General features: G+C 56.2%; 1 protein-coding gene and 1 long non-coding RNA gene across 2 annotated transcripts; one reads left to right on the forward strand and one right to left on the reverse strand.

Annotated features, from left to right (window-relative positions):
• Positions 1-3528: 3528 nt before the first annotated feature.
• LOC124512617 (uncharacterized) lies at positions 3529-4666 on the reverse strand. The gene is made up of 2 exons (XR_006962167.1): positions 4055-4666; positions 3529-3788 (listed from the first exon to the last, which is right to left on the reverse strand). It is a non-coding gene; the product is annotated as an uncharacterized LOC124512617 (long non-coding RNA).
• A 697-nt stretch (positions 4667-5363) lies between these two features.
• On the forward strand, positions 5364-9598 carry IRF2BPL (interferon regulatory factor 2 binding protein like). The gene has a single exon (XM_047080304.1). It carries the CDS (start codon positions 6372-6374, stop codon positions 8739-8741), a length of 2370 nt encoding a protein of 789 aa, XP_046936260.1. The 5' UTR covers positions 5364-6371; the 3' UTR covers positions 8742-9598.
• Positions 9599-9847: the final 249 nt, after the last annotated feature.

A 9847-nucleotide genomic window follows, 5' to 3' on the forward strand; every position in this document is an offset into this window, starting at 1 on the left:
ACAGCTCGGAGCCTGGAGCCTGCTTTGAATTCTGTGTCTCCCTCTCTGTCTCTCTCTGCCCCTCCCCTGTTCATGCTCTCTCTGTCTCTCATAAATAAATAAATAAATAAATAAATAAATAAATAAATAAAATGCAGCTATCCTCGGTGAGGGTAATTTAGTAAGTTTCCCAATGCTTCGGTGTGTTCGAGAGCTTCAGATTTTCCTCCAAACCCTCCCTCCTAAGGCCGGGTATAGAAAACCCAGAGAGAGAAAAAAGTCTCAGGGGATGCCAGGGAAGCAGTTACACCATTTTGCTCAAAGCTGACTAGTGACTGTACCTCCAAAATAACTCGTGCTAATTTGTGCATAATTCTGCATCTATTGGGACAGTAGTGACATTCTTAACCTGCAAACTCTTGTGGGGAGATGCATTTCACTTTCTTGCAGTTTCTGAATTTCTTAGAGGCATCCGGGGACTTCCCCCCACTCCCTCCCAAAAAGCTAGCAACTCGTGGGGGAGAATAAGGAATGCTGGGTTTAAAGCCAGAGAACCTGATTTCCAGTAATTCTGAACTAGCTCTGGACCTGCTTTCCTCACCTATACAGGAGAGTGATGAAAGTAACACCTACCTCACAGGGCTGGTGGGGGATCGGTGAGATAATGTCTGGGAATGCACTGCAGGGCCCTAGACAAATGGCCGTCATTATATTGTTCATAATCTCTTACATTTTATTAAGTACATTATAATCTTGTATCTTCCATGCAGACCAATGAGTCAGGCAAAGGAGGCAGTGAAATTATTCCCATTTTACAGACTTAAGAAACCAAGTTCAAGTGATTTGCTCAAGGTCAGATAGCTACTTAGTTAGGGTCAGCCAAGTCCAAGTCGAACAACATAATGTAAATATGTACAATGTACATATTTCCTTTCCTCCTCCTGAGTTAGGGGTTGACTGCCCAGCTCAGGCAAGTCAAAATATTTGCAGATCATAGCCATCCACCCCAACCAGTGACAGCAGTGATGATGATGGCCCATCTGTACCAGACTTGACCGACTTGACGGTGGGACCGGGAGGCCTCAGGGAGGGCTTCCCGCTCTGAGGCCCCGCCTTCTGGCGGCCCCCAGCAGGAAAGCGGGCGGCGGCGGCGGCGACCGGTCTCCGAAGCTAGGCAGTGGAAATCCCCAGCACTGGTGCGGACTGGTGGGAACCCACTGGCACCCCTGCTCCCTGCTGAGGCCCATGCGGAAGCCGGTAGGATGGAGGGTCCGGGGTTCTGCGCACCTGTGGCCTTAGTTGCTCCCCTGCCAAGCTCTCCTCTGACTCTAGTCCTCCAAGGTCTCCTTCTCGGTTACTCCCCTTCTTGGGGTGTGGATATTTGTTTTAACCCAACTGGGCCAGTGAATAGAACCCTTGTCTGCCGCTTCCCATTTTTTCCCTCTAGGCCTGGTCCTTAGGAGGCTCATTCCAGGGCTCCTTTATTTTTGGACCTAAAAACACACAGCAGCTTTTGCTGAGGGCAGCGCTGGGCTCCCCGGTGCCCTGGCACGCTGGCGAAGAGGAAACGGGGAGGAGGCAGGAACCAGACGCGACTCCCTCGGCCTTTCTTTCCTTCCCTGCTCCCCGCCCCTTCAGGAAGAAAGCAGTCAGAGATCTGATCGCTCGCTGAGGCCGCTGTGCCAGCACCAACCACTACGTCGTCCTCCTTTTCTTCCACCCAGCTTTGCCCAGAGCGCCCGGCTGCCCGCGCGCCGCAGGCTGGGCAGGTCCTGGCGGGTGGCGCTGGCTCCCCTCCCCAGGGATTCTCAGCGAATCACGTTGTTCCTGGGCTTTCACGCTCGAGTGGCTCTTGCGTAACCCTACGCCCTGGCCTAAGTTAATACTTTTTTTAAATACCAGAATTAATACTTTAGGAAAAGGCAAATACTTCCGCCACAGAACCCGAGAAAATGTGTAAATTACTCCGCTGACTGGTTCTCCCTCCCCCAGAGCCCCGAGGTTCCTGGCTCCTGGGGAAGGGGTCCCTTGGAGAGGCCGGAGCAAGGCCCAACCCAGACGTTTGTTTTCACCGGGTCCAGCTTACCGCCAGGCACAGCGTTACCAAAAAAGGCCTTTCTCCTGCCAGAGCGCTTGGCTGCGTACGGCTGTGCAGCGGGGTGACGCGAGGTTCAGCCCGGGCCTCTTCGAAGGCTGAGCCAGTTGGCGGCAGGGATGCCAGGCCGAAGAGTCCCCAGCCCGACCCATCTCTGCCACAAAGGGCTCGAAACGGCTCGGGGACAGAAGGGAGACTGCAGGGAGCTCAGAAATGTGTGGACACGCTGCGACCTTCTCACCCTTAAGGTTGGGCGGTGGTCTCTGGCAAGGCCAAGTGGAGAGTTGACCAGTTTAGAGGGGGACAGTTCTCTGAGGGTGTCAGCTCAGATGGCACGCTGGAGGAGCGACAACCATAGGAAGTAAATTCAGGGAGGACTGCAGGCGTTTCCTCCTTGAGCCTGGTTGAACCTGGCTTTGCTGGTCTCCCAGACCCCACCTCCAGTCTCTCCACCTGCTGTCTTAGGTCGAGCCCCAGACCAACCCCATCCTTCCCACCCACACTGTGGACACAGCACTGTCACAGGGGCTTCGCCTTCCAGGGAGAATCTACCTCCAAAACATTGATGTTCTTGCTTCTCACAATCCTGGACACATCCCCAAACAGGGCCATCTCAGACAAGCAGTTAGGACAAAACTGACCACCATAAATGACGGTGATTCTTTGAGGGTGGAAGGGTGTCAAGAGAACGATGCTTTTTAAATTAAAGGATTATGAGACTGTAATGGAAGTTTGTTTAAATGCATGTTTATTTCTAACTCAGTGTGTCTGAAGACACCCGGCATGTATGTGTATATATATCTCTCCTTTAGTAACAGCGAAGACAGAGACAGACAGGGAGATGGAGACATATGTGCACGCATACCAAACATAACACTGTGACATAGACTCCAACTTGCTTTCTCTAGCAGCCTGGCTAGAGGGTTGGGGCTAGGTTGCCGTTCCTCAGTATTTTTGGTTTAATAAAGGGATGGGCTGGATAAATATTAATGTAAAGAAATGGGTGAAGCAGCCTAGCCAAAGCTAATGAGCCTGGAGCCCTGGGCTGGTGGGGATGTCACTCCATTTCCCAGCCCTATGTTTTGACTCACTCCAGGATAGCTGTGGTGTGGGGAGGGCTGAAGTTTGGAAGGGTGAGGCAATGCCCCGGAGCAGCTCTTTACAGAGGAATCACTGCTGGGAGCCAGTCAGCCTGGGAAAGTTTATTATTGTTGGGGGGTGCACAGTGAGCTCCCTTTTTTTCTTTTTTTTTTGCAATAACAGAAATCCGGCTGCTCTGAGATGAAAGAGGGGTTCCCTAGGGCTCTTCCTTCCCCTTTTCTCCCCATCCTTAAAATTCCCCTTCCTTTGCACCTCTGACCCCAGAATGAGCGGGAGAACCATGTGCTGAGGAGTGCTGGGTGGCAGAACAGTCTCTGAAGGTCAAGTGTCAAAATAAAAATAAATACATCTTGTTTCTTACACTCAACTTTATTACAATTAGTAGTAACAGTAGTGATGTGCATAATGACCCTCACATTTTATGCAATTTACAAAGTACTTTCACATGTTAAGTAACAATAGTACCAACATTAATATCAATACTACTAATAACCAACGCTTGCTTCCTGTGAAGCCTGACACTGTGCTCTACACAGCGCACGGTGTGTTTGTTTCAGTCTGTGGCAGTGGCAGATCCAAAACTTCTTTATGTGTGAGAACTCACTGGCACAACCTGTTTGGAAAGGGAAGGATGGGGGTTGGTTATGAAGGTGTATTTTGCATACACTTTACATGAGATTGTATGTAACAAAGAAGGGCCGATGGAAATTGTGAACACTGCAAATCGCCTTTGAGAACCTGAGCTTGTCACAACTACCTCGCAAACCAGAATTACTGGATGCAGATCCCACCTCCATCTCTAATGGCTGTGTGACCTTGGGCAAGTCATTTAACCTCTTTACTTTCTGAGCCTGCAAAACAGCTAATGATAGAATCTACCTGGGAGACAGTATTGAGAGTTTAATGATGACGCAGGAAAACCACCTGGCAGTGTCTGGCTCACAGCAATCTCAGTGAGTTACCTCCTATTATGACAAAAAACAAAACAAAATCGCAAACAATTCTCGGAAGGTGGGGGCTATGATCCCATTTTACAGAGGGAAAACAGGTGATGTGAAAGAAAGTAACTAGCTCAAGGTCACAAAGCTAGTAAATGATACAGAGGAAATTCCAACCAGGTTCAACAAACTCCAGAACCTGAAAGCCCCTATTGCTTCCTCTCCTCCAGCCTAGCCCATGATAATCTCAGTTTTCATGAGGGTGGGATGAGGGTGGGATGAGGGTGGGAGGAGCAGACCCAGTACTTAGAAGAATCAGTGGAACTGTCCTAACTAGAGCTACGACCAACCTTATCTGTTTTGCAATAAGCAATAATGATGAGCAGTGATCCCCTAACGGAAAAGACATCACGGCCTTGCTCAGCTTTCTGAGCACTACGGAATGAAATCACAACATGTGAGAAAGAATCTTGAAACTGCCACTGTGCTTTACAAAGAGATAGCAATATTATTAAATGCTGCTCCACCTTCTTTTATCAAACCGGGAAAAAGCACTCACCTGTTTGGCCTCTGCAGCACCTTTCCCCTCCCTGCCCCCAACTGCAGCTGTGAGCAGCCAGTAGCTTGTTTTCCTTAAAGGCCTCCGGGTGCTCTGGGTGCTCGCTCGTAGCGTCTTTAGACATGAAGCCAAAATTTTTAGAGTGCGACTGGGGGGGAGGAGTAGCTCACCCTGAATTCATTTAGCTCTGTCGTTGAAACTCGGGCTCCTAAACGAGAGCACAAAAAGAAATCGAAAAGGCAGTTTCTGGACCAATGGAAAACAGCTAATTTTGCAGGTGCTTTGGCATCAATGGTAGCAATGAATGTAACATCCATACCGGCGGGGGTGGGAGAGGTTTGATTACAGATGAAATGGGTAGTACCCTAAACGAAATTCGCAACGAAAATCTTGAAACTGGACATTTAAATTCACTGCCCGGGGTGGGGTAGGGAGCGGGATCGGAAATGACGCTTGTGGTTTTTTAATGCGTTTTTACTTGGGAAAGCCGGGCGGGGAAAGGAAAGGTCATCGTCTGTTTAATTTCCACCCCCAGCCCTGGACTTCCAGCATTAGCTCGCCCGGCCTCAGCTGTTGTACACACACGGTGAGGGGGGAGGGGAAGGCGGAGGCGCGGAGGCGGGGCCGACTGGGAGGAATCTGGGCGTCCTGCCGCGCATGCGCCTTCCCCGAGCAACAAGTGGGCTCCACAGACAGAGGAAGTGTAAGGGGAGGGGGGGGGAGAACTGGTGCAGAGCATGGTGGTGACGTCAGCGCTCCGCCCGGGCGGCATCCCGCGCGGCCAAGCCGGGGACAGCGCGAGCCGCAGCGCGAGCGGGAGCGCCGAGACGCGCCTCCGGAACGTAGAGTAACAATCACAACCCCACATTCCGGGCGAGTGCGAGCGGGAAGGGATGCGACCCGGGCCGAGGCGCCGCGCGAGCGCCCTGCAGCCAACGTGAGCGCCGCCAGCCGCGGCGGCCCGGGCGCCGGCCAGGCCTGGGGGCGGCGGGAGCCTGCTTGCGTGCGCTCCTCTCCTCTGCTCTCGTGCGTTCTGGAAGCAGGGGCCGCGGCGGCTCCCTTCGGCCGTGCAAACCCAGCCGCCGCCAGCGGAACGGCCGACGCTGCGGAGGGGAGAAGCACCTCTCGGCTGCCACCCCCTCCCTCCCCCGGCCCTCCGGGGAAGCAGCGACTTCAGCAAGATTGGACCCGGGCACCGGGTGGCACTGAACCCTCTAGCCTTCGCCCCGGGGAGCCTGGCGGGGAGAGGACGCAGCTCGTAGCGGGGCCCCTAGGGGAGAGGAAGAGACAGCCCCTTTCGAGCTTCCAAGCACCAGCCACTCCGGGGAGGGGGCCAAGAGCCAACGGCGGCCAGCACTCGGCACCCTCGCCCCCTCCCCTCGGGCCCGACGCTTCCAGCCCGGGTGCGCGGCACCAGGAAGAAGGCGCCTGAGCTCCCCTCCCGACGAGACAGCCGCAGTAGGAGGTGGGGGCGAGGAGCGGGCTGAACTCGTCCGCCGCCCCGGCGGTGGAGCCCCCGCGGAGAGGCGCTGCGCCGGCGGTGGAGACTCGCGCTCCCTCCAACCCCTGGGGCAGAACTTTCTCGCCCCCCCTTCCTCCCCCGCAGCCGGACTCCCTCCCCAGCCGGCCAGTCCTCCCGGAGGAGAAGGCGCCGCGGAGACAGCCTGGGCGGGGGCCTACCTTCCCCAGGGCGGGCATCATGTCGGCGGCGCAGGTGTCCTCGTCCCGGAGACAATCTTGCTACCTGTGCGACCTGCCCCGCATGCCCTGGGCCATGATCTGGGACTTCTCGGAACCCGTATGCCGCGGTTGCGTCAACTACGAGGGCGCCGATCGCATCGAGTTCGTGATCGAGACCGCGCGCCAGCTGAAGCGGGCGCACGGCTGCTTTCAGGACGGCCGCTCCCCCGGGCCGCCGCCGCCCGTCGGGGTCAAGACGGTGGCCCTGTCGGCTAAAGAGGCGGCGGCTGCGGCAGCGGCGGCAGCTGCCGCCGCACAGCAACAGCAGCAGCAGCAACAGCAGCAGCAACAACAGCAGCAGCAGCAACAGCAACAACAGCTCAACCACGTCGATGGTTCCAGTAAGCCTGCGGTGCTGGCGGCCCCGTCCGGCCTGGAGCGCTATGGCCTGAGCGCTGCCGCCGCCGCTGCCGCCGCCGCCGCCGCCGCGGTGGAGCAGCGCAGCCGCTTCGAGTATCCTCCACCGCCGGTGAGCCTGGGAAGCAGCAGCCACGCCGCGCGGCTGCCCAACGGCCTGGGGGGCCCAAATGGTTTCCCCAAGCCAACACCGGAGGAGGGACCCCCAGAGCTGAACCGCCAGAGCCCCAACTCCTCTTCAGCTGCGGCGTCGGTGGCGTCTCGGCGCGGGACGCACGGTGGGCTAGTGACGGGGCTGCCCAACCCGGGGGGCGGTGGAGGCCCCCAGCTCACGGTGCCCCCCAACCTGCTGCCGCAGACGCTGCTTAACGGCCCGGCCAGTGCCGCCGTGCTGCCCCCACCGCCGCCGCACGGCCTGGGCAGCCGTGGGCCCCCGACGCCCGCGCCCCCAGGGGCGCCCGGGGGCCCCGCTTGTCTGGGGGGCGCCCCAGGCGTATCAGCCGCGTCGTCCTCAGCGTCGTCTTCCACCTCGTCGTCAGTGGCCGAGGTGGGTGTAGGTGCTGGCGGCAAAAGGCCCGGCTCGGTATCGAGTACAGACCAGGAGCGCGAGCTGAAGGAGAAGCAGCGGAACGCCGAGGCCCTGGCTGAGCTGAGCGAGAGCCTGCGCAACCGCGCGGAGGAGTGGGCCAACAAGCCTAAGATGGTCCGCGACACGCTGCTCACGCTGGCTGGCTGTACGCCCTACGAGGTGCGTTTCAAGAAGGACCACTCTCTGCTGGGCCGCGTCTTTGCCTTCGATGCTGTCTCCAAGCCGGGCATGGACTACGAGTTGAAGCTGTTCATCGAGTACCCCACGGGCTCAGGCAACGTGTACTCCAGCGCATCTGGTGTGGCCAAGCAGATGTACCAGGACTGTATGAAGGACTTCGGCCGGGGTCTCTCCTCCGGCTTCAAGTATCTGGAGTACGAAAAGAAGCACGGCTCCGGGGACTGGCGCCTACTTGGAGACCTGCTGCCTGAGGCCGTGCGCTTCTTCAAGGAGGGCGTGCCCGGCGCCGACATGCTGCCCCAGCCCTACCTGGACGCCAGCTGCCCCATGCTGCCCACGGCGCTGGTGAGTCTAAGCCGCGCCCCCAGCGCGCCCCCGGGCACCGGGGCCCTGCCGCCTGCCGCCCCTTCGGGTCGGGGCACAGCTGCCAGTCTTCGCAAGAGGAAGGCGTCCCCTGAGCCCCCGGATTCCGCCGAGGGCGCCCTGAAGCTGGGCGAGGAGCAGCAGAGGCAGCAGTGGATGGCGAACCAGAGCGAGGCACTAAAGCTCACCATGACGGCCGGGGGCTTTGCGGCGCCCGGGCATGCCGCCGGAGGTCCGCCCCCACCGCCTCCGCCCCTGGGACCCCATTCCAACCGGACCACCCCGCCCGAGTCAGCCCCCCAGAACGGCCCTTCCCCCATGGCCGCCCTCATGTCGGTGGCAGACACTCTGGGCACGGCGCACTCGCCCAAGGACGGCAGCTCCGTGCACTCCACCACTGCGTCCGCGCGGCGCAACAGCAGCAGCCCGGTGTCACCGGCCTCGGTGCCCGGGCAGCGCCGCTTGGCATCACGGAACGGGGACCTGAATTTACAGGTGGCGCCCCCGCCTCCTAGCACCCACCCGGGCATGGACCAAGTGCACCCCCAAAACATTCCGGATTCCCCTATGGCCAACAGCGGGCCCCTCTGCTGTACCATTTGCCACGAACGTTTGGAGGACACGCATTTCGTTCAGTGCCCATCCGTCCCCAGCCACAAATTCTGTTTCCCTTGCTCTAGAGAGAGTATCAAGGCCCAGGGGGCCACCGGCGAGGTGTACTGCCCCAGCGGAGAGAAATGCCCCCTGGTTGGGTCGAATGTACCTTGGGCCTTCATGCAGGGCGAAATCGCGACGATCTTAGCTGGAGATGTTAAAGTGAAAAAGGAGAGAGACCCTTGAACCACAAGACAGCCACCTCCTTTGCCCCTGACCGGCTCCTCTCCGATCCAGAGGGCCCCCCCCCCACCTCCCTCCCCCCTCCCTTCCCTCACCCCCAAGGTGTAGAATTGTGAATATAACAAACTGCAAAAAGTTAGTCTTATGTATAGACATTATTTTCGTCGTATGTTTCTATATTTTGAAACAAAAGGTATGTAACTTCTTCATTTGAAGGATAAGCTGGTTTGTGTTAAGCAGTATAATATTGGTTGGGTCATTTGCATCATTTCGTTAGCATTTATTTGGTGGCAGAGTGTTTGCCTAGGTACCGAATTAATAGCCCTTAGCAACGACTGCTGCTGGTGTGTATTTTTGTAAATGTTATGCACTCTCTGAAAGGAAAAAAAAAACACAAAAGAAAATGACTTTTTGTTTTGTTTTGCCAAGGCCAGTGTTGCTGCCTAAAAAAAAAAAAAAAAAAAAAAAAAAAAAAAGCTATAAAATGGTGAAAGCTTCTTTCTAAACAGCCCCAAGTGTTGAAGTCTTCACTTTATTTTGTTGGTTTTGTTCCGTTTTGTTTTGTTACTCTGTTTTGTTTGCAAAATGGTAAGGGGGAGGTGTTGGGGGGGATGGGGTGTTTTTTGTTGCAAGTTTGTGAGGGAAAATGTTTTGGTTTGTTTCTACTGACCTGGATGTGTTGGATCTTCACGTGTTGTTTTGTTTTTGTTTTATTGATGCACGGATGCTTTTGAACAGTAGAGCGAAATGCTAGACATGGGGAGTCTGCTCTGTTTGTCCTTTATACATTTCTGTAGTTAACAGAACACTGTAATGTGCCTTGGAGCTTAGTAACTTGTAATAAATTCAATTGATATTAATTCTGCCCTGAGTCAGCAAGTGTGTTTTTCTAGAGCTAAGGCCACATAGTTCCAACATAGGGGACACCCTCCCTACCAGCAGAGGACACAAATGCTGGTGCCTTTGCAAGCCCTGAGAGGTTGGCATCTGTGGAAGGCCTTATGCTGGCTGACTGCCCCTCCCCCCTCTCCTCCCCCCCCCCCCCCCCCCCCCCGTACCAGGCTATTTACATTCACCTCTGGGGGGGGGGGGGGCGCGGGATGGTTGCT

Source organism: Lynx rufus, unplaced genomic scaffold (assembly GCF_022079265.1).
Source record: "Lynx rufus isolate CCGP_SWC_20201006 ecotype Redwood Valley unplaced genomic scaffold, mLynRuf1.p SCAF_17, whole genome shotgun sequence".
Lineage (NCBI taxonomy): Eukaryota > Metazoa > Chordata > Mammalia > Carnivora > Felidae > Lynx > Lynx rufus.

Bases quoted from the DNA above. Each gene is read 5' to 3' on its own strand.
- IRF2BPL (XM_047080304.1), top strand. From the start codon at position 6,372: ATGTCGGCGGCGCAGGTGTCCTCGTCCCGGAGACAATCTTGCTACCTG.